The 25,529-nt window shown below is 44.1% G+C and overlaps 1 protein-coding gene across 1 annotated transcript in view; it reads left to right on the top strand.

The window, feature by feature from the left end:
• The window catches only part of ADTRP (androgen dependent TFPI regulating protein), a 58,946-nt gene that overhangs the window by 16,574 nt on the left and 16,843 nt on the right, over positions 1-25,529 (top strand). The window contains exon 4 of the mRNA XM_005305195.4: positions 23,831-23,946. Within this exon, the coding sequence (XP_005305252.1) occupies positions 23,831-23,946 (116 nt within the window). The remainder of the gene's footprint in view (positions 1-23,830; positions 23,947-25,529) is intronic.

Here is a 25,529-nt window from a genome sequence, read left to right as displayed (position 1 = left end):
TGTAGTTGGATAGCCATTCACAGTCTTTGTTTAATCCTGATCTGATGGTGTCAAATTTGCAAATGAACTGGAGCTCAGCAGTTTCTCTTTGGAGTCTGGTCCTGAAGTTTTTTTGCTGTAAGATGGCAACCTTTACATCTGCTATTGTGTGGCCAGGGAGGTTGAAGTGTTCTCCTACAGGTTTTTGTATATTGCCATTCCTGATATCTGACTTGTGTCCATTTATCCTCTTGCGTAGTGACTGTCCAGTTTGGCCAATGTACATAGCAGAGGGGCATTGCTGGCATATGATGGCATATATAACATTAGTGGACGTGCAGGTGAATGAGCCGGTGATGTTGTAGCTGATCTGGTTAGGTCCAGTGATGGTGTTGCTGGTGTAGATATGTGGGCAGAGTTGGCATCGAGGTTTGTTGCATGGGTTGGTTCCTGAGTTAGAGTTGTTGTGGTGCGGTGCGTGGTTGCTGGTGAGAATATGCTTAAGGTTGGCAGGTTGTCTGTGGGCGAGGACTGGCCTGCCTCCCAAGGTCTGTGAAAGTGAGGGATCATTGTCCAGGATGGGTTGTAGATCACTGATGATGCGTTGGAGAGGTTTAAGCTGAGGACTGTAGGTGATGGCCAGTGGAGTTCTGTTGGTTTCTCTTCTGGGCCTGTCTTGTAGCAGGAGGCTTCTGGGTACACGTCTGGCTCTGTTGATTTGTTTCTTTATTTCCTTGTGTGGGTATCGTAGTTTTGAGAATGCTTGGTGAAGATCTTGTAGGTGTTGGTCTCTGTCTGAGGGGTTGGAGCAGATGCGATTGTACCTCAGTGCTTGGCTGTAGACGATGGATCGTGTGGTGTGACCGGGGTGGAAGCTGGAGGCATGAAGGTAGGCGTAGCGGTCGGTGGGTTTTCGGTATAGGGTGGTGTTAATGTGGCCATCGCTTATTTGTACGGTGGTGTCCAGGAAGTGGACCTCCCGTGTAGATTGGTCCAGGCTGAGGTTGATGGTGGGGTGGAAGCTGTTGAAAGCATGGTGGAATTCTTCCAGGGCCTCCTTCCCATGGGTCCAGATGATGAAGATGTCATCAATATAGCGTAGGTAGAGAAGGGGTATGAGTGGACGGGAGCTGAGGAAGCGTTGTTCCAGGTCAGCCATAAAAATGTTGGCATATTGTGGGGCCATGCGGGTGCCCATAGCGGTGCCACTGGTCTGGAGGTATATATTGTCACCAAATTTGAAATAATTGTGCGTGAGGATAAAGTCACAGAGCTCAGCAATAAGTTGTGCTGTGTCATCATCAGGGATACTGTTCCTGACAGCTTGTATTCCATCTGTATGTGGGATGTTAGTGTAGAGAGCCTCTACATCCATGGTGGCTAGGATGGTGTTTTCTGGGAGGTCACCAATGCATTGTAGTTTCCTCAGGAAATCTGTGGTGTCACGGAGATAGCTGGGAGTGCTGGTGGCGTAGGGTCTGAGTAGGGAGTCCACATATCCAGACAGTCCTTCAGTGAGAGTGCCAATGCCCGAGATGATGGGGCGTCCAGGATTTCCAGGTTTGTGGATCTTAGGTAGTAGATAGAATAACCCCGGTCGGGGCTCTAAGGGTATGTTGATTTGTTCCTGTGTTAGTGTAGGGAGTGTCCTGAGTAGATGGTGTAGTTTCTTAGTGTATTCCTCAGTGGGATCTGAGGAAAGCGGCCTGTAGAATTGGGTATTGGAGAGTTGTCTGGCAGCCTCCTTCTGGTAGTCAGACCTGTTCATGATGACAACAGCACCTCCTTTATCAGCCTCTTTGATGATAATGTCAGGGTGGTTTCTGAGGCTGTGGATGGCATTGCGTTCTGCACGACTTAGGTTATGAGGCAAGCGATGTTGTTTTTCCACAATTTCTGCCTGTGCACGTCGGCGGAAGCATTCTATGTATAGGTCCAGACTGTCATTTCGACCCTCAGGAGGAGTCCATGTGGAGTTCTTCTTCCTGTGTTGTTGGTGGGAGGGTATCTGTGTATCAGTGCGCTGTTCAGTGTTATCATGAAAGTATTCTTTGAGTCGGAGGCGGCGAAAGTAGGCTTCCAGATCACCACAGAACTGTATCATGTTCGTGGGGGTGCTGGGGCAAAAGGAGAGTCCCCGAGATAGGACAGACTCTTCTGCTGGGTTGAGTGTGTAGCTGGATAAATTGACGATATTGCTGGGTGAGTTAGGGGTACCCCTGTTGTGGCCCCATGTCGCAGGTAGGATTTTAGACAGCTTACGGTCCTTTTTCCTTTGTAGAGAGGTGAAGTGTGTAATGTAGATCTCCTGTCTTATTTTAGTAAAGTCCGTTGGTGTGGAGGGTTGGTTATTTATGAGAGTCTCCAGGTTGGAGAGCTCTTTCTTGATGTTTTTCTGTTTGCTGTATAGGATGCTGATCAGGTGGTTCCTCAGTTTCTTTGATAACGTATGGCATAATCTCTCACTGTGGTCTGTGCAGTATGTAGATAGCAAAGGATTTTTCACCTTCAGTCCATTTGGTATGATGTCCATCTGTTTGCATTTGGAAAGGAAGATGATATCTGTCTGTATTTGTGCAAGTTTCTTCATGAGGTTGATAGATTTCCATTCCATACGGCTAAATGCAGTGCCTTGCATGGTGTCAAGTATCAGAGGGGTAGCCGTGTTAGTCTGAATCTGTAAAAAGCAACAGAGGGTCCTGTGGCACCTTTGAGACTAACAGAAGTATTGGGAGCATAAGCTTTCGTGGGTAAGAACCTCACTTCTTCAGATGCAAGTAATGGAAATCTCTAGAGGCAGGTATATATCAGTGTGGAGATAACGAGGTTAGTTCAATCAGGGAGGGTGAGATGCTCTGCTAGCAGTTGAGGTGTGAACACCAAGAGAGGAGAAACTGTTTCTGTAGTTGGATAGCCATTCACAGTCTTTGTTTAATCCTGATCTGATGGTGTCAAATTTGCAAATGAACTGGAGCTCAGCAGTTTCTCTTTGGAGTCTGGTCCTGAAGTTTTTTTGCTGTAAGATGGCAACCTTTACATCTGCTATTGTGTGGCCAGGGAGGTTGAAGTGTTCTCCTACAGGTTTTTGTATATTGCCATTCCTGATATCTGACTTGTGTCCATTTATCCTCTTGCGTAGTGACTGTCCAGTTTGGCCAATGTACATAGCAGAGGGGCATTGCTGGCATATGATGGCATATATAACATTAGTGGACGTGCAGGTGAATGAGCCGGTGATGTTGTAGCTGATCTGGTTAGGTCCAGTGATGGTGTTGCTGGTGTAGATATGTGGGCAGAGTTGGCATCGAGGTTTGTTGCATGGGTTGGTTCCTGAGTTAGAGTTGTTGTGGTGCGGTGCGTGGTTGCTGGTGAGAATATGCTTAAGGTTGGCAGGTTGTCTGTGGGCGAGGACTGGCCTGCCTCCCAAGGTCTGTGAAAGTGAGGGATCATTGTCCAGGATGGGTTGTAGATCACTGATGATGCGTTGGAGAGGTTTAAGCTGAGGACTGTAGGTGATGGCCAGTGGAGTTCTGTTGGTTTCTCTTCTGGGCCTGTCTTGTAGCAGGAGGCTTCTGGGTACACGTCTGGCTCTGTTGATTTGTTTCTTTATTTCCTTGTGTGGGTATCGTAGTTTTGAGAATGCTTGGTGAAGATCTTGTAGGTGTTGGTCTCTGTCTGAGGGGTTGGAGCAGATGCGATTGTACCTCAGTGCTTGGCTGTAGACGATGGATCGTGTGGTGTGACCGGGGTGGAAGCTGGAGGCATGAAGGTAGGCGTAGCGGTCGGTGGGTTTTCGGTATAGGGTGGTGTTAATGTGGCCGTCGCTTATTTGTACGGTGGTGTCCAGGAAGTGGACCTCCCGTGTAGATTGGTCCAGGCTGAGGTTGATGGTGGGGTGGAAGCTGTTGAAAGCATGGTGGAATTCTTCCAGGGCCTCCTTCCCATGGGTCCAGATGATGAAGATGTCATCAATATAGCGTAGGTAGAGAAGGGGTATGAGTGGACGGGAGCTGAGGAAGCGTTGTTCCAGGTCAGCCATAAAAATGTTGGCATATTGTGGGGCCATGCGGGTGCCCATAGCGGTGCCACTGGTCTGGAGGTATATATTGTCACCAAATTTGAAATAATTGTGCGTGAGGATAAAGTCACAGAGCTCAGCAATAAGTTGTGCTGTGTCATCATCAGGGATACTGTTCCTGACAGCTTGTATTCCATCTGTATGTGGGATGTTAGTGTAGAGAGCCTCTACATCCATGGTGGCTAGGATGGTGTTTTCTGGGAGGTCACCAATGCATTGTAGTTTCCTCAGGAAATCTGTGGTGTCACGGAGATAGCTGGGAGTGCTGGTGGCGTAGGGTCTGAGTAGGGAGTCCACATATCCAGACAGTCCTTCAGTGAGAGTGCCAATGCCCGAGATGATGGGGCGTCCAGGATTTCCAGGTTTGTGGATCTTAGGTAGTAGATAGAATAACCCCGGTCGGGGCTCTAAGGGTATGTTGATTTGTTCCTGTGTTAGTGTAGGGAGTGTCCTGAGTAGATGGTGTAGTTTCTTAGTGTATTCCTCAGTGGGATCTGAGGAAAGCGGCCTGTAGAATTGGGTATTGGAGAGTTGTCTGGCAGCCTCCTTCTGGTAGTCAGACCTGTTCATGATGACAACAGCACCTCCTTTATCAGCCTCTTTGATGATAATGTCAGGGTGGTTTCTGAGGCTGTGGATGGCATTGCGTTCTGCACGACTTAGGTTATGAGGCAAGCGATGTTGTTTTTCCACAATTTCTGCCTGTGCACGTCGGCGGAAGCATTCTATGTATAGGTCCAGACTGTCATTTCGACCCTCAGGAGGAGTCCATGTGGAGTTCTTCTTCCTGTGTTGTTGGTGGGAGGGTATCTGTGTATCAGTGCGCTGTTCAGTGTTATCATGAAAGTATTCTTTGAGTCGGAGGCGGCGAAAGTAGGCTTCCAGATCACCACAGAACTGTATCATGTTCGTGGGGGTGCTGGGGCAAAAGGAGAGTCCCCGAGATAGGACAGACTCTTCTGCTGGGTTGAGTGTGTAGCTGGATAAATTGACGATATTGCTGGGTGAGTTAGGGGTACCCCTGTTGTGGCCCCATGTCGCAGGTAGGATTTTAGACAGCTTACGGTCCTTTTTCCTTTGTAGAGAGGTGAAGTGTGTAATGTAGATCTCCTGTCTTATTTTAGTAAAGTCCGTTGGTGTGGAGGGTTGGTTATTTATGAGAGTCTCCAGGTTGGAGAGCTCTTTCTTGATGTTTTTCTGTTTGCTGTATAGGATGCTGATCAGGTGGTTCCTCAGTTTCTTTGATAACGTATGGCATAATCTCTCACTGTGGTCTGTGCAGTATGTAGATAGCAAAGGATTTTTCACCTTCAGTCCATTTGGTATGATGTCCATCTGTTTGCATTTGGAAAGGAAGATGATATCTGTCTGTATTTGTGCAAGTTTCTTCATGAGGTTGATAGATTTCCATTCCATACGGCTAAATGCAGTGCCTTGCATGGTGTCAAGTATCAGAGGGGTAGCCGTGTTAGTCTGAATCTGTAAAAAGCAACAGAGGGTCCTGTGGCACCTTTGAGACTAACAGAAGTATTGGGAGCATAAGCTTTCGTGGGTAAGAACCTCACTTCTTCAGATGCAAGTAATGGAAATCTCTAGAGGCAGGTATATATCAGTGTGGAGATAACGAGGTTAGTTCAATCAGGGAGGGTGAGATGCTCTGCTAGCAGTTGAGGTGTGAACACCAAGAGAGGAGAAACTGTTTCTGTAGTTGGATAGCCATTCACAGTCTTTGTTTAATCCTGATCTGATGGTGTCAAATTTGCAAATGAACTGGAGCTCAGCAGTTTCTCTTTGGAGTCTGGTCCTGAAGTTTTTTTGCTGTAAGATGGCAACCTTTACATCTGCTATTGTGTGGCCAGGGAGGTTGAAGTGTTCTCCTACAGGTTTTTGTATATTGCCATTCCTGATATCTGACTTGTGTCCATTTATCCTCTTGCGTAGTGACTGTCCAGTTTGGCCAATGTACATAGCAGAGGGGCATTGCTGGCATATGATGGCATATATAACATTAGTGGACGTGCAGGTGAATGAGCCGGTGATGTTGTAGCTGATCTGGTTAGGTCCAGTGATGGTGTTGCTGGTGTAGATATGTGGGCAGAGTTGGCATCGAGGTTTGTTGCATGGGTTGGTTCCTGAGTTAGAGTTGTTATGGTGCGGTGCGTGGTTGCTGGTGAGAATATGCTTAAGGTTGGCAGGTTGTCTGTGGGCGAGGACTGGCCTGCCTCCCAAGGTCTGTGAAAGTGAGGGATCATTGTCCAGGATGGGTTGTAGATCACTGATGATGCGTTGGAGAGGTTTAAGCTGAGGACTGTAGGTGATGGCCAGTGGAGTTCTGTTGGTTTCTCTTCTGGGCCTGTCTTGTAGCAGGAGGCTTCTGGGTACACGTCTGGCTCTGTTGATTTGTTTCTTTATTTCCTTGTGTGGGTATCGTAGTTTTGAGAATGCTTGGTGAAGATCTTGTAGGTGTTGGTCTCTGTCTGAGGGGTTGGAGCAGATGCGATTGTACCTCAGTGCTTGGCTGTAGACGATGGATCGTGTGGTGTGACCGGGGTGGAAGCTGGAGGCATGAAGGTAGGCGTAGCGGTCGGTGGGTTTTCGGTATAGGGTGGTGTTAATGTGGCCATCGCTTATTTGTACGGTGGTGTCCAGGAAGTGACCTCCCGTGTAGATTGGTCCAGGCTGAGGTTGATGGTGGGGTGGAAGCTGTTGAAAGCATGGTGGAATTCTTCCAGGGCCTCCTTCCCATGGGTCCAGATGATGAAGATGTCATCAATATAGCGTAGGTAGAGAAGGGGTATGAGTGGACGGGAGCTGAGGAAGCGTTGTTCCAGGTCAGCCATAAAAATGTTGGCATATTGTGGGGCCATGCGGGTGCCCATAGCGGTGCCACTGGTCTGGAGGTATATATTGTCACCAAATTTGAAATAATTGTGCGTGAGGATAAAGTCACAGAGCTCAGCAATAAGTTGTGCTGTGTCATCATCAGGGATACTGTTCCTGACAGCTTGTATTCCATCTGTATGTGGGATGTTAGTGTAGAGAGCCTCTACATCCATGGTGGCTAGGATGGTGTTTTCTGGGAGGTCACCAATGCATTGTAGTTTCCTCAGGAAATCTGTGGTGTCACGGAGATAGCTGGGAGTGCTGGTGGCGTAGGGTCTGAGTAGGGAGTCCACATATCCAGACAGTCCTTCAGTGAGAGTGCCAATGCCCGAGATGATGGGGCGTCCAGGATTTCCAGGTTTGTGGATCTTAGGTAGTAGATAGAATAACCCCGGTCGGGGCTCTAAGGGTATGTTGATTTGTTCCTGTGTTAGTGTAGGGAGTGTCCCTGAGTAGATGGTGTAGTTTCTTAGTGTATTCCTCAGTGGGATCTGAGGAAAGCGGCCTGTAGAATTGGGTATTGGAGAGTTGTCTGGCAGCCTCCTTCTGGTAGTCAGACCTGTTCATGATGACAACAGCACCTCCTTTATCAGCCTCTTTGATGATAATGTCAGGGTGGTTTCTGAGGCTGTGGATGGCATTGCGTTCTGCACGACTTAGGTTATGAGGCAAGCGATGTTGTTTTTCCACAATTTCTGCCTGTGCACGTCGGCGGAAGCATTCTATGTATAGGTCCAGACTGTCATTTCGACCCTCAGGAGGAGTCCATGTGGAGTTCTTCTTCCTGTGTTGTTGGTGGGAGGGTATCTGTGTATCAGTGCGCTGTTCAGTGTTATCATGAAAGTATTCTTTGAGTCGGAGGCGGCGAAAGTAGGCTTCCAGATCACCACAGAACTGTATCATGTTCGTGGGGGTGCTGGGGCAAAAGGAGAGTCCCCGAGATAGGACAGACTCTTCTGCTGGGTTGAGTGTGTAGCTGGATAAATTGACGATATTGCTGGGTGAGTTAGGGGTACCCCTGTTGTGGCCCCATGTCGCAGGTAGGATTTTAGACAGCTTACGGTCCTTTTTCCTTTGTAGAGAGGTGAAGTGTGTAATGTAGATCTCCTGTCTTATTTTAGTAAAGTCCGTTGGTGTGGAGGGTTGGTTATTTATGAGAGTCTCCAGGTTGGAGAGCTCTTTCTTGATGTTTTTCTGTTTGCTGTATAGGATGCTGATCAGGTGGTTCCTCAGTTTCTTTGATAACGTATGGCATAATCTCTCACTGTGGTCTGTGCAGTATGTAGATAGCAAAGGATTTTTCACCTTCAGTCCATTTGGTATGATGTCCATCTGTTTGCATTTGGAAAGGAAGATGATATCTGTCTGTATTTGTGCAAGTTTCTTCATGAGGTTGATAGATTTCCATTCTGTATGGCTATCCAACTACAGAAACAGTTTCTCCTCTCTTGGTGTTCACACCTCAACTGCTAGCAGAGCATCTCACCCTCCCTGATTGAACTAACCTCGTTATCTCCACACTGATATATACCTGCCTCTAGAGATTTCCATTACTTGCATCTGAAGAAGTGAGGTTCTTACCCACGAAAGCTTATGCTCCCAATACTTCTGTTAGTCTCAAAGGTGCCACAGGACCCTCTGTTGCTTTTTACAGATTCAGACTAACACGGCTACCCCTCTGATACTTGACACCATGCAAGGCACTGCATTTAGCCGTATGGAATGGAAATCTATCAACCTCATGAAGAAACTTGCACAAATACAGACAGATATAATCTTCCTTTCCAAATGCAAACAGATGGACATCATACCAAATGGACTGAAGGTGAAAAATCCTTTGCTATCTACATACTGCACAGACCACAGTGAGAGATTATGCCATACGTTATCAAAGAAACTGAGGAACCACCTGATCAGCATCCTATACAGCAAACAGAAAAACATCAAGAAAGAGCTCTCCAACCTGGAGACTCTCATAAATAACCAACCCTCCACACCAACGGACTTTACTAAAATAAGACAGGAGATCTACATTACACACTTCACCTCTCTACAAAGGAAAAAGGACCGTAAGCTGTCTAAAATCCTACCTGCGACATGGGGCCACAACAGGGGTACCCCTAACTCACCCAGCAATATCGTCAATTTATCCAGCTACACACTCAACCCAGCAGAAGAGTCTGTCCTATCTCGGGGACTCTCCTTTTGCCCCAGCACCCCCACGAACATGATACAGTTCTGTGGTGATCTGGAAGCCTACTTTCGCCGCCTCCGACTCAAAGAATACTTTCATGATAACACTGAACAGCGCACTGATACACAGATACCCTCCCACCAACAACACAGGAAGAAGAACTCCACATGGACTCCTCCTGAGGGTCGAAATGACAGTCTGGACCTATACATAGAATGCTTCCGCCGACGTGCACAGGCAGAAATTGTGGAAAAACAACATCGCTTGCCTCATAACCTAAGTCGTGCAGAACGCAATGCCATCCACAGCCTCAGAAACCACCCTGACATTATCATCAAAGAGGCTGATAAAGGAGGTGCTGTTGTCATCATGAACAGGTCTGACTACCAGAAGGAGGCTGCCAGACAACTCTCCAATACCCAATTCTACAGGCCGCTTTCCTCAGATCCCACTGAGGAATACACTAAGAAACTACACCATCTACTCAGGACACTCCCTACACTAACACAGGAACAAATCAACATACCCTTAGAGCCCCGACCGGGGTTATTCTATCTACTACCTAAGATCCACAAACCTGGAAATCCTGGACGCCCCATCATCTCGGGCATTGGCACTCTCACTGAAGGACTGTCTGGATATGTGGACTCCCTACTCAGACCCTACGCCACCAGCACTCCCAGCTATCTCCGTGACACCACAGATTTCCTGAGGAAACTACAATGCATTGGTGACCTCCCAGAAAACACCATCCTAGCCACCATGGATGTAGAGGCTCTCTACACTAACATCCCACATACAGATGGAATACAAGCTGTCAGGAACAGTATCCCTGATGATGACACAGCACAACTTATTGCTGAGCTCTGTGACTTTATCCTCACGCACAATTATTTCAAATTTGGTGACAATATATACCTCCAGACCAGTGGCACCGCTATGGGCACCCGCATGGCCCCACAATATGCCAACATTTTTATGGCTGACCTGGAACAACGCTTCCTCAGCTCCCGTCCACTCATACCCCTTCTCTACCTACGCTATATTGATGACATCTTCATCATCTGGACCCATGGGAAGGAGGCCCTGGAAGAATTCCACCATGCTTTCAACAGCTTCCACCCCACCATCAACCTCAGCCTGGACCAATCTACACGGGAGGTCCACTTCCTGGACACCACCGTACAAATAAGCGATGGCCACATTAACACCACCCTATACCGAAAACCCACCGACCGCTACGCCTACCTTCATGCCTCCAGCTTCCACCCCGGTCACACCACACGATCCATCGTCTACAGCCAAGCACTGAGGTACAATCGCATCTGCTCCAACCCCTCAGACAGAGACCAACACCTACAAGATCTTCACCAAGCATTCTCAAAACTACGATACCCACACAAGGAAATAAAGAAACAAATCAACAGAGCCAGACGTGTACCCAGAAGCCTCCTGCTACAAGACAGGCCCAGAAGAGAAACCAACAGAACTCCACTGGCCATCACCTACAGTCCTCAGCTTAAACCTCTCCAACGCATCATCAGTGATCTACAACCCATCCTGGACAATGATCCCTCACTTTCACAGACCTTGGGAGGCAGGCCAGTCCTCGCCCACAGACAACCTGCCAACCTTAAGCATATTCTCACCAGCAACCACGCACCGCACCACAACAACTCTAACTCAGGAACCAACCCATGCAACAAACCTCGATGCCAACTCTGCCCACATATCTACACCAGCAACACCATCACTGGACCTAACCAGATCAGCTACAACATCACCGGCTCATTCACCTGCACGTCCACTAATGTTATATATGCCATCATATGCCAGCAATGCCCCTCTGCTATGTACATTGGCCAAACTGGACAGTCACTACGCAAGAGGATAAATGGACACAAGTCAGATATCAGGAATGGCAATATACAAAAACCTGTAGGAGAACACTTCAACCTCCCTGGCCACACAATAGCAGATGTAAAGGTTGCCATCTTACAGCAAAAAAACTTCAGGACCAGACTCCAAAGAGAAACTGCTGAGCTCCAGTTCATTTGCAAATTTGACACCATCAGATCAGGATTAAACAAAGACTGTGAATGGCTATCCAACTACAGAAACAGTTTCTCCTCTCTTGGTGTTCACACCTCAACTGCTAGCAGAGCATCTCACCCTCCCTGATTGAACTAACCTCGTTATCTCCACACTGATATATACCTGCCTCTAGAGATTTCCATTACTTGCATCTGAAGAAGTGAGGTTCTTACCCACGAAAGCTTATGCTCCCAATACTTCTGTTAGTCTCAAAGGTGCCACAGGACCCTCTGTTGCTTTTTACAGATTCAGACTAACACGGCTACCCCTCTGTACTTGACACCATGCAAGGCACTGCATTTAGCCGTATGGAATGGAAATCTATCAACCTCATGAAGAAACTTGCACAAATACAGACAGATATCATCTTCCTTTCCAAATGCAAACAGATGGACATCATACCAAATGGACTGAAGGTGAAAAATCCTTTGCTATCTACATACTGCACAGACCACAGTGAGAGATTATGCCATACGTTATCAAAGAAACTGAGGAACCACCTGATCACCATCCTATACAGCAAACAGAAAAACATCAAGAAAGAGCTCTCCAACCTGGAGACTCTCATAAATAACCAACCCTCCACACCAACGGACTTTACTAAAATAAGACAGGAGATCTACATTACACACTTCACCTCTCTACAAAGGAAAAAGGACCGTAAGCTGTCTAAAATCCTACCTGCGACATGGGGCCACAACAGGGGTACCCCTAACTCACCCAGCAATATCGTCAATTTATCCAGCTACACACTCAACCCAGCAGAAGAGTCTGTCCTATCTCGGGGACTCTCCTTTTGCCCCAGCACCCCCACGAACATGATACAGTTCTGTGGTGATCTGGAAGCCTACTTTCGCCGCCTCCGACTCAAAGAATACTTTCATGATAACACTGAACAGCGCACTGATACACAGATACCCTCCCACCAACAACACAGGAAGAAGAACTCCACATGGACTCCTCCTGAGGGTCGAAATGACAGTCTGGACCTATACATAGAATGCTTCCGCCGACGTGCACAGGCAGAAATTGTGGAAAAACAACATCGCTTGCCTCATAACCTAAGTCGTGCAGAACGCAATGCCATCCACAGCCTCAGAAACCACCCTGACATTATCATCAAAGAGGCTGATAAAGGAGGTGCTGTTGTCATCATGAACAGGTCTGACTACCAGAAGGAGGCTGCCAGACAACTCTCCAATACCCAATTCTACAGGCCGCTTTCCTCAGATCCCACTGAGGAATACACTAAGAAACTACACCATCTACTCAGGACACTCCCTACACTAACACAGGAACAAATCAACATACCCTTAGAGCCCCGACCGGGGTTATTCTATCTACTACCTAAGATCCACAAACCTGGAAATCCTGGACGCCCCATCATCTCGGGCATTGGCACTCTCACTGAAGGACTGTCTGGATATGTGGACTCCCTACTCAGACCCTACGCCACCAGCACTCCCAGCTATCTCCGTGACACCACAGATTTCCTGAGGAAACTACAATGCATTGGTGACCTCCCAGAAAACACCATCCTAGCCACCATGGATGTAGAGGCTCTCTACACTAACATCCCACATACAGATGGAATACAAGCTGTCAGGAACAGTATCCCTGATGATGACACAGCACAACTTATTGCTGAGCTCTGTGACTTTATCCTCACGCACAATTATTTCAAATTTGGTGACAATATATACCTCCAGACCAGTGGCACCGCTATGGGCACCCGCATGGCCCCACAATATGCCAACATTTTTATGGCTGACCTGGAACAACGCTTCCTCAGCTCCCGTCCACTCATACCCCTTCTCTACCTACGCTATATTGATGACATCTTCATCATCTGGACCCATGGGAAGGAGGCCCTGGAAGAATTCCACCATGCTTTCAACAGCTTCCACCCCACCATCAACCTCAGCCTGGACCAATCTACACGGGAGGTCCACTTCCTGGACACCACCGTACAAATAAGCGATGGCCACATTAACACCACCCTATACCGAAAACCCACCGACCGCTACGCCTACCTTCATGCCTCCAGCTTCCACCCCGGTCACACCACACGATCCATCGTCTACAGCCAAGCACTGAGGTACAATCGCATCTGCTCCAACCCCTCAGACAGAGACCAACACCTACAAGATCTTCACCAAGCATTCTCAAAACTACGATACCCACACAAGGAAATAAAGAAACAAATCAACAGAGCCAGACGTGTACCCAGAAGCCTCCTGCTACAAGACAGGCCCAGAAGAGAAACCAACAGAACTCCACTGGCCATCACCTACAGTCCTCAGCTTAAACCTCTCCAACGCATCATCAGTGATCTACAACCCATCCTGGACAATGATCCCTCACTTTCACAGACCTTGGGAGGCAGGCCAGTCCTCGCCCACAGACAACCTGCCAACCTTAAGCATATTCTCACCAGCAACCACGCACCGCACCATAACAACTCTAACTCAGGAACCAACCCATGCAACAAACCTCGATGCCAACTCTGCCCACATATCTACACCAGCAACACCATCACTGGACCTAACCAGATCAGCTACAACATCACCGGCTCATTCACCTGCACGTCCACTAATGTTATATATGCCATCATATGCCAGCAATGCCCCTCTGCTATGTACATTGGCCAAACTGGACAGTCACTACGCAAGAGGATAAATGGACACAAGTCAGATATCAGGAATGGCAATATACAAAAACCTGTAGGAGAACACTTCAACCTCCCTGGCCACACAATAGCAGATGTAAAGGTTGCCATCTTACAGCAAAAAAACTTCAGGACCAGACTCCAAAGAGAAACTGCTGAGCTCCAGTTCATTTGCAAATTTGACACCATCAGATCAGGATTAAACAAAGACTGTGAATGGCTATCCAACTACAGAAACAGTTTCTCCTCTCTTGGTGTTCACACCTCAACTGCTAGCAGAGCATCTCACCCTCCCTGATTGAACTAACCTCGTTATCTCCACACTGATATATACCTGCCTCTAGAGATTTCCATTACTTGCATCTGAAGAAGTGAGGTTCTTACCCACGAAAGCTTATGCTCCCAATACTTCTGTTAGTCTCAAAGGTGCCACAGGACCCTCTGTTGCTTTTTAAATGAGAAAAGGAGCAGGTGGGAAGACGTGTATCTCTCCTTTTTGTAGCAATCTGAGCAATGCACTGGGAATGTTGAGACTTTGCTCTGATATTCAAATGGCTGGTTACAACCAGCAATGTATCAAGGGTATTATGTTTTAGTCATGGTTTTGCAATGACCCAGGTCGAAAATTTTCATTTTGAAAAAGGAAGAGTTGTTGGAAATCAAATTCTGTTATGAGGATTTAGGGAGGCAGTGAGGTGGAGCCAGTGGAGAAGGTGCTACATTACAAGCCAGGAGATCAGCGTTCTAGTCTTGACTCTCATATTGAGTGTTATACAATTCATTTTACCTCTGTGCTTCAGTTTTCCCATCTGTAAAATGGGGATAATTATGCTTGCCCATCTTTATAAAGAGCTTTGAGATCTATGGATGAAAAACCACTACCTACGTCCTAAGTACTATTATTTTATCTGAACCAAAGGTTTTAGGTGGAGGGTGACTCAGATAAAAGCCATTTTGGTCCATTCTCTCATTGAAATTGTTTATTTCGTTCCTGATGTTCTGTTTTTAAGCTGTATCTGGATTCTCCCCAAAAAGCCACTACCTGACACGTACAGTTTGAATTGAATCACGTGAATATATTATTCATTTTAATGGCAGTTGAGAAGAACACTGGATTTTTAAGGGGTTGACAGGATTGACAGTAAAACAAAAAGGAGAATTGTGGGTCATTAGTTTGTAGCACAAGAAAGAAAACATGCAACTATTCATTCAGTTGTGTTCTCAACAACCATAAGCGTATGTTTTTCTTCATTATAAAATAGTTTTTTTTTCTTTTGGTCTGCAAAACATTATCCTTTTCCATTTGATTCCGTATGTTACTTTCTTAGACTATAGGCAAATTTTGGTTTAATATTATACTTGCCTAAATTATTCGTATTTTTTGTATTATGGTAACTCTTACAAACCTTGACAAAGATCAGGACGCCATTGTGCTTGGCATTTTACAGACGCACAGTAAGAGGCAGTCTATGCCCTGAAGAGCTTACAATCAGTTAAGACAAAGGGGTGGTGGGAGAGAGTAGAGGCCCAGTGGAGAAGTGACCTGCCCATGGTCACACAGCACATTAATGGTAGAATTAGCAATCGAACCATGTCTCTGAGTGTTCTATCCATCAGATCAAACTGCCTCAATGAGTGACAGCTGAGGAGTATTTGGGCATACTGAGGGTAATGCAGAAAGCAAGGGAGAAGAACACGGGAGCACAAGAGGCCTCACTTAAGTGAGCCATTATTGCTTTGACAGCATTACGAATATAGATAGCAAGAAGGATTCATAATACCCGTCAGGCTTCCCATGTTTCTCCTCATCTAAGGACTTGTTTTCAGACAAAAGTTATACCTCTTGCTTTAACTATACTGGCATAGTGAAAGCAGTACAACCCCACCCTAGTGTGGATGCAGTTATTCTAGCATAAGGGTGATTTATACTGGTATAGCTTATGCCTATATGGGAAGGCGAACTCTGCAATTCTGGTATAAGGCACCTTTACACAGATGATATCCACACTAGGTGTTGTACTGGTATAACTTTAAAAGTAAAATATCACACCCCTAACCAACAGTTATAAAACTGGTGCAAAGTCTGTGTGTAGTCAGGATCTTAGTTCAGTGCACTCCATCCAGGACTGCTATTTTTCAAAAGAATATATTAACTCATAGGATATACACCTGGGCATTTTCAGCCACATCTCTGACCATCTTGTGATTTTTCCTGCACTTGCATTACACAATTAATAGCTCTTTTAAATAGGCAAAGAGATAAACATTTCCATTTGCTTGCATTTCCAACTATCCTGGTTTTAAACCCTCCGGCAGCTATTGACATTTATAGGCTCCCCTTTATATTCATTTGTTAGCAGAAAAGAAGAATGTCAGTGTGAGGGTTATGGTGCATTAAACTAACTGCCACACACCCTTGGCTGCTAAGATGCTTGGTTTTCCCCAGTGCTGTATGTAGTTTTCAGATGTTTCCATTGATGTTGACATAACCCCATTTACTCAGAGAGAAAGTGTTTATTTCATTGATGAATGTTAAGGCATTGAATCCTCCTTGACTTCTGTTATTTGAGAATGCACAAGTGCTAGCTCCCTAACCCATCCCCCTGGCTGGACAGCTGGAGACAAAATTCCACGTTGGAAGATTGTATCATTTCAGTCTCATGTCAGCTTCAAACTGCAATATGAACTTTACCCACTTACTTGTGTATTTAGTTTCAGAGCAAAATATTATTACAATTTTGGCACCAGAACGTACTCACACTGTATCATAATAAGCATGCAAATACTCAATAAGGTCCACATTTTCAAAGAAAGGCACATGTACAAAACTGTGTGCACTATTGCTACAAATTCACTCAAACATCTAATGTGATATTTGCATGTACAACAACTGCGAAGATGCACGCATTCATGGTAACTGTGCAAGCAAATTAGATGCATGCGTTTCTGAAAATGTGGGACTCGCATAGCCCCCTCCACTTTTTCATGGTGAGCACCATTCGACCTGGAAAGGAAGAAATAAGTTTGTTTTCTGACATATTAAAGGTTTGATAAATTTGACAGCTGACAAGAGTAAACGAGCAATATTTAATACATTTCAATTAGTACTCTATTGTTTAACAGTGCGATTAAACTGAAATTAATCACGATTCTTAATATTAATAATTCTGAGAGAAAATCTGTTTAACAAAGCCTTTTAACCAAGGCATTTTACTATTTAAAAAATATAAAACAATAAAATGAACTGTGCAGTTTCATACTAATAAAAGAAGAGAATGGAAAGTAAGGACAGATTACAGAGCAGAACAGCAAGAGTGAAATTTGAGGGAAGACAAAACCATAGCAGAGTAAATCAAATGAGGAAGCTTGTGCCACCAAGGGGCCAAGAAGAGAGAAAGAGAGCAGTGATGGGGGAAAGCACTGGGAATAGTAAAACTACACAACAATGGTGGTGGCTGGGGGACTGATTGGTACCATCACGCAAGGATATTAAGAGGTAAACCTCTTTCTGAAAGCCACACATACACTGGTAAAATCCTTCAGACCTTGGGACTTTGCTTGAGTATGGATTGAGTAAAAACTAGATAAAGACCTCAGATTTGGCCTAGGAATATTAGCCTTTGGGCAACTATCCTGTGTCCCCCCCAATGCAACATTGAAATTGAGGTTCACCCTTTGTTTTCAGTAACATTACTGATGAAGAAGACACAAATGTAAGTATCTACAAGTGATACAGAGCTGTTAAGCAGACAATCTGTTCCTAGGATTTGATTGGAAAGAAGAGAAATCAGGGAGGGATTTTCAAAAAACACTTACCATTGGCCTAACTCTACTCCCATCGAAGTCAAGTTAGGCCAATACTAAGTGCTTTTGAAAATCCCACCCTAAGGCTTGGTTTACACTTAAAAGTTAGGTTGCCATAGATACATTGGTCAGGTGTATGAAAAACCACACCTCTAATTGACATAGCGATGCTGACATAACCCCCAGTGTAGACACAGCTATTTGAATGGAAGAATGCTTTTATCAACATTTCTACTGTTGCTAGGAGAAGTGGTGTTCCTACCACAGTTGCCAACTTTCACACGGTAAATAAGCACCCTGACTTTCACAATAAGCCATATATCAAACTAATCCCATTTCAAAACAAGGCCATCCCTAAGAACCCCAGCACACTACGTGACTAGATCCCCCCGGCGTGCAGTCTGGGTCTGTGGTGGGCCCACTGTGCACCCCTGACTCTCTCCTCCCCTTACTCCTGCTTGCATCCCACTCCTGCTTGCTGGGAGCCAATCAAAAAAAAGAGGCAACAAACTACAACAAGCAACAAGCCAAACAAGCAAGAAGCTACAAGACAAAAACTAGCCAACAAGCAACTTACAAGCCAATTCAGCCAAAATTAATAGCTGAATTTCTGTGGTTTTTTCGCAGGTTTAGCATGTCTGGTTTCTACACTGATGGAAAAACCCCTTCTGTCAGCAGAAACTGTGTCTCCATTTTGGGGGTAAACTGGCATAGCTATAGCAACCTAGCTATGCCGATATAGTCTCCATAGTGCAGCCATACTCAGTTCTCCAATATTCATGGAAAACAAACATACAGGATGAGTAAATATGATTAAATGGAAATTCACTTTGGAAAACAAATATCCATAGACAGCTATTCCACTCTTTGCTCTAATCTGGGGCACTGATCAAGCAGGATAACAAAACACATGCTTAACGTTGAATATATGTGTAATCCCAGTGATTTCAATTGGGCTGCTCATGTGCTTGAGCACATGCTTAAGTAGTTTGTTGGACTGAGGCCTGAGTTTCCATCCACCACCATTTAGTTGGCTCTATAAACCGGTATTTTCAAAAACAAAAACTAACTAATAATAATAATAAAAGAAGAAGAAGGAAATATTAGATACAAAATATTTGAAATTACATAATATATTTAGAAAGTAGATGCACTGCAAGTTCTTAATTCTTTGTGCAAAAGGGATGATTTGCCCTTGTTCAGTTCATGCATAATAAATGCATCCAGGGAGCGACAAAGAATACAGAGGGGAAAAGACAAAATCATCATTTCTTGTTTTAACAGAATGTGAAAATGCCACATTATGTTCTGGAGACCAGTCAGTATGCCAATATTTCAGATGAAGTTTGAGTCATACTCAAGAGAAAGTTTCCCGGCATTAATAATAAATAATAAATAATAATAATAATAATAATAATAAATAACCGTTAAAAGATTTTGGAGAACATAATATTTTATCGTCTTTATAACCTGAGCTGTATTTCCAAACACCTGACCATCTGATAAAACAGCTGAGAGAGCTTCATGAATGCTAGAGCGTTTATTTTTCCATTCGCCAGTCTGCAAAAAATGCAAAAGCACTAGTTTTCCCACTTAAAATGTTGCCATCCTAGCTGAAGAGGTAAACAAACTTTTCTCAACACACAGAGGTATTAATTAAAATATACATTAAATTAAATTAAAACAAAACAAAAAAAGTTTCCTGAAAACGGATGAATAAGCTCATTCATTCATTCAGATAATTGACAGAGAGATTAGAACACACCACTATTGTTTTAGACCGTGATTTTGGCTTTTTTAACCTCAGAATGAAATAATTTTCTCTCCCTCTGTGATAATTATTTTTGTCAGTTTCCCTGTTTGCAAGTAAAACTGAGAAACTGTTAATTGAAATACAGAATGAGTCATTGCTTCAACCCATTTTTGCCAACATTCTGATTTGTGTTAATCCAAGCCTAATTATTACATTTCCTTTTAAATCAAGAAGCATAACAGTATATATTTTTAAGTTTGATTCGAAACAAAGATTGCACTGATTTAAATAAATGTCAGATTAACAACACAGTTTGGTTAAAATTGGGTTTATAATTGTCTTTAATGAATTGTGGTGTTTGGTGACTAAAGACTAATATTAAAAATAGCTAGAATGAAAGCATACTTTTTCCCCGTGAAAATGAAAAGCCTTTAAAGACCTTACAACTAGTATTAGCAACCATGGTATATGGGCCATCACTAATGTTCATCACTAAAGTCAGCATTTTATCAACCATCCAAGGGAATTCATTTGGAAAGCTAATTGAATGTCATTGGCAAGGGCACACTTTGCAAGAGGTGGCCAATCATGCATTCCTTTGGTATTTGCTGTATAAACATGAATCACAGTGAACCCATTTACTCTTGTGAATGTACTCCATTATTCCATATGAATTCCATTGTAAATTACTACTAAAGGAGAAAACAAACTGTAGATAGGGTTCATAAAATGTGTGAAAACACCAGCATGCTCTATGATACCAGTATGGTGATGAAAGGCTCTGTCTCTCTGGTTGTTTTTTTTTCCATTTAGAATTATTTTGTTGCATTTCATGTGTATCATAGGGATGTGACACATGTTCAGTATGGCAAGGACATGTGCAGTGTGCATTCAAGTTCAGGAATGAGAAAGACTAGAAAATGAAAATGTACATACACCATCCACTCACCCAGAGTGAGAAGCCAATATAAAAGAAGAAGCCATTTGTACACTAACAAGTTTCACTAGAGAGCATTCCTATAACAAACACAAGGATCTCTCTTTATCTGCCTATGATTAAGGTGATCCTGTTTTCAAAATGAAAAAAAACTGGAAGTCTTTTGTGGCAAAGTGTTTTTAGGGTCGTGAATTGTTCACACAGAACACAGTATACTTTTTAATAAAACACGTGTTGGTGTCACTGCTGCCAGCTTCTGACTCAACATGTTTTTCAGAATAAAGGATTTTTTCCCCCCTCCATATCTTGGAGATCTGCATGAGTTTATCATGAGCCCCTCAACAACTGTTAACTTTCATTCTGAGCAAAATAGCACCAAACAAACAAAACCAGCTTTGATAAGTATCTGCTGTACATTCATTGGATTTTCTCTTGACTTCAAACACTGCTTTTCCCACTGAATGGCTAGGCCTAATAAACACAGAATACATTTTCCTTGGTGCAGCAATATGGCTTGAACAAATAATTTGTTGTTATTGAAAAAACAAATGTTTCCCCTGATGAAATGGAAAGCTAGGACATTGTGTGCCCCCAAAGGAATTTCCTGGGACACTGGGTGTTATGTGAAAAATTGGGGCATATGGCCATTTTGCCTGCAAAGAACAAGCATGAAGTGAAGTGAAGACCTGAAACAGAGTAATAAGGAATAAATAATAGTTTATCATCATTGCCTTCCTCTCTGGGCAATATTTTGTTTTGAGACAAACTATTGACCTAGTACCTACCCATTGGCTAACACAGGGTTCCATGACAGTGACAAATTCAAATAAGAGCTGTAACTCTAATGCTGTAGCACAGCTAAGAGTCCCTGTACCAGGTAACTGAGACATGTGAACTTATTCCATACTTAATGCAGCATTTGGGTGACAGTCTGCTGCTTTCTAGGCTAATTAGCCACATCAGGGAATACAATAGTGGGAAAATAAAGCAGATGATGACATCAAAATCAAACATAGAATAAACACTTAGGAGCAGCCTCACATACCTAGCACATTTCTGAGTAAAAGACATAATTATAGGGACTGTGAGGAAATTAATTTATACAAACTGAAGATCTTTTTCTACTTAAATGTATCCAAGAATCACTTGAACTTATACAGCTGGACCTCTGCTATTGACTGGGGGGGGAGGAGGGTCGTAGGACTCTAGCGTGTCCTAGAGAGACAAAACAGAGACGTCTCAGCAGCACTGTCAGGGAGATGAACTAGAACAATCAAATAAACCTTTGTTATCTCTAGCTTGTAGAATACAATAACTGAAACTGAAGGATATTGAAACAAGACACGTGGGGCTGAATAATGGCTTCTGAGGCCTTGCGTGCCAGGGGTGTGTGAGAGGGATGCCAAAAACCACTTTTCTACTAAGTGCTCTCTTGCAGCATGCAGCCATAATGTGTCACTCTTTTAGAGGTAGAATGTATCTCTCTCTCCAAAACATCTGCGAATAAAACTTACATATCATACCACGCCTTCATGTCCTGTGTATGGGCCTGATCCAAAATCCACTGATGTGAATGTAAAGATTCCCCATGACTTCAATTGACTTTGGTCAGACCTTAAATGCAACATAGTATATGACAGAAAAATTCATGTATTGTGTTTGCTGCTGCAGTTTTTCCACACATTCTATCTGTAAAACCTATTGGCTTAGTTATTAGGAGCCCAATTGAGCTGGTCTTGCTGTGGTTGCCTGCTGTGTGCATTGAACAACAGTTTTCACTGAGCTGTTGACAGTAACACTCAGGGCTTTTTCCTGAGTAGTTACAGTTAATTTAGAGCCGGAGCATCTCCTTTCATGTTGAAAACCAGAGAAGCAGACTTTCTATCTGGAAATCCCCACAAGAAATTCCTCCCTGAGACTGACCCAAGTTGACCCTGAATGAGGGGAGGGGAAAAATGCCTCAAAACCTGGAGGACCTCAAGACCAGGGCCGCCCAGAGGACTCAGGGGGCTGGGGCAAAGCAATTTTGGGGGGCCCTTCCATAAAAAAAAAGTTGCAATACTATAGAATACTATATTCTCATGGGGGCCCTGCGGGCCTGGGGCAACTTGCATCCCCCCCTCCCAGGTCGACCCTGCTCAAGACCCTTTGTGAGAGGCCAGTGACATCCAAGTGGAGACCCTGTACCCCTGCACAAATTCTAGCCCACTGCACCCCCCCAACTCCCTTGAGCATGCTCCCGAAGGATTTGCAATCTGCTTCCAGCAGCTCCCCATGGTAACTCACAAAAACAGTTAATGCAATCTGGGGTTGTATCAGATTCTCTGGCTTATTTCTTAATATGTCTCCTCCAAAACTCTGCCCTCAGCCCAACCACCCCTTCCCCAGTCTGCCCCAACTCCATCCTATACACAGGACCTGGTTGTGGAGACAGTGCCACTCACAAACTCCCTTTCTGTACAGACAAATGGAGATCCACAGGTAGATCTGAGGGGGTATTTATGATCTGAAAGGGCCTTAGAACAAACACAGCAAGGTGCACAAGTAGTTCAAAGATCCCTTCCAATTTGCATAAATTTGCATTTGTCAGTGCTGAATTTCACCTGCCCTCATGCTGCTCACTCACCTAGCTTTGTTAGGTCTCTGTGAAAATCCTCAGTCTTTTCTAATAATTATTAACCTAACTACATTTTGTGTACTCTCCAAATGTTGTCACCTCAACATCCACTCCATTTTCCAGATCACTGATAAATCACCAGTCTGGGAGTGGAACGTTAGGACACTGTTTGCAGTATTGGAAATTGATTCTTTACTTCTATTCTTAACATTTTTTTCTTTTTGTAGCTTTCTAATCATAACAATACTTCACCTTTCATCCCATAACATTTTCCCCAAATCGGTTTTTATTTAAAGGTAAGTTTAAGGTATTTTCCCCCTCTCCAATGACTCAGAAATGGCTAGAGATATTTTCACCAAATTTACCTAAAGGAAAAAAAAAATCACCTCTGGGCTTAAATTAAGCATGGAAAGTCTTTCAGAAAATGCCAAGGGGTTTTTCCTTTCCATCTCAAAGTAAACAATGATAGATTTCACAAAATCTTTGTACTACTGTATACATGGGGTTCACTCCAACTGTCCTTGTACATTTGATAATGCAGTAAATCTCTGCACTGTCCATTAGAGATTACAATGCACAGCGGCACAGTGTTCTATAGTAGCACCTAATTATCATACTTTTTACTGGGTAACAAGAAACTTTCAGTGCTTGCTGTATCATGGGAATTTACTCACTGGTAAAGTGGCATGCTTTTCTGTGGCATTCTATGCTGTTAACCAATAATTGGTTTGCATTTATGTACACATTGCCACAAGCGTTTTGGTTAATTCGGTTACCACAACACATTATTGCCACTCTCTGACATATCCCCTTTTCTTCCCAGCACACTATTGTATTGCCACTTGCTCTGCTGGAGATCTTCGCTACCCCTCACCGTTATCCACCAAAGAAGAAAGGACTGATCCTATTAGGATTTGTTTCTGTTGCCTATCTCAGCTGGTAAGAATTATGTATTATAACCCCCTTGGATTTTCTCAAATTGGCCTATGCCAGAAAAAGAGGCAAAACTCTGTATTTAGAGGATTCTATTCCCCTATGAAGAAAATGTTTAAATGGGAATAATCACATTATGGTTGGTTTTATGGAAAAGCCATTGGGGGGGACCTATTTTTTTGTTTTAAGAATCACATGATATTCCCTGAAAACAAGAGGCCAAGAGGACTGTTTCCAGCCACATGTTCAGCAGGCCTCTTCAAAAACACCAATGCACCTGAAGCCATCCAGAACATGACCTGCTACTCCAGAGCCTCTCTTGAAAGACAAGTTGTGTTGAATTGTAACAAACCATGGGGTGGCTTGGGATGTTTCCACTACAGCAGTCTTTTCATTTTGTTTTCACCCATGCTTCCCTGCTGCAACCCACTAAATCCCAAAGGAGTGTGGTATGTGTGGTTGTGTGTGTGTGTATGTATGTATGGGGGGGAGGTGTTTTTGGTGCCAAGTTGGGAAACCTCAGGTGAGTTAGAGCCAGAATTATACCACCCTCTCCCTGGCCTCTCTCCCCACCAGCATAGGGGTATGCCCAGGGAAAAGGGGGCATGGCCAGTGAGAACCCTGGCTGCTGAAACAGCTCCTTGGGACTATGGGCAGCTACCAAAATTTAGAACAGCTTTGAAGCTGCTCTAACTTAAACCTCAGTCTCGCACTGGCACCTCATGGCTTCAGGATTTACTGCTGGTGGGGTAATAAAAATAACTTCCTGAGCTGTGCTGGATGCAGAAGGGCCGGATCCAAGCATCTGGCCTCTGGAGTGGACGATTCAGAAGAGGGTGATAGGACAAAGTGGAGAATAAGCTTGTTTCTCGTGCAGGTGAGGCATCTTTTGGAAAAAGAGGAAGCACTTGGGGAATTCTTTGTTTCTGCTAGTTCTTACCTATGGCAGTGAACACATTAGTTTGAATGAACTTGCTTTTGTCATTAAATTATTTGCCTCAATCCCACTAAAAGAAAACCCAGATTATAACGTAAACTGTACAGACAAAATGCACTTATGATTTCAGATCCCTCTATATAGGGAAATATTGAACTTTGCTACTACATTATATGACCATGTATTAGGAACAGTATAAGGAATTTATCCTTATCTAATCTTAACCTTAATGAGATTACGATCATTGCATCCCAAATTCCTTTCCTATGTACCATTTTGCTGCATTACTTAGAGTTGAGCCATATTTTGTTCTCTTCTGAGGCTCTGTGACTTTTACTGTCTTCATGATTAAACTGTGCTTCTGTGAACTTGTCCCACCTCCCTGGGACAGGAATAACACCATGAGATGCAAGCTTTTAGCATTTTCATTTCCTGCAGAGCCCTCTAGCCCACACAACTTCACCTCAACAGCAGCCACCCTTACCACAATGACCTAAATAAACCAGAGAAGAAATCACTTTTTTGTTTTGTAACAACAAAAGAATCTGACATGGAGCTGCCAGGTTTCAGCTAGAGGCAGCACAGAGATCTATCACCCAAACCCAATTGTTTTAAGCCAGTACTATCCAGACTTCTTGGTGGGGGTATGCTT

This window comes from Chrysemys picta, chromosome 2 (assembly GCF_011386835.1).
Source record: "Chrysemys picta bellii isolate R12L10 chromosome 2, ASM1138683v2, whole genome shotgun sequence".
NCBI lineage: Eukaryota > Metazoa > Chordata > Testudines > Emydidae > Chrysemys > Chrysemys picta.
The sequence above is the reverse complement of the archived record's forward strand: the minus strand, read 5'-3'. Positions and strand labels throughout refer to the sequence as shown.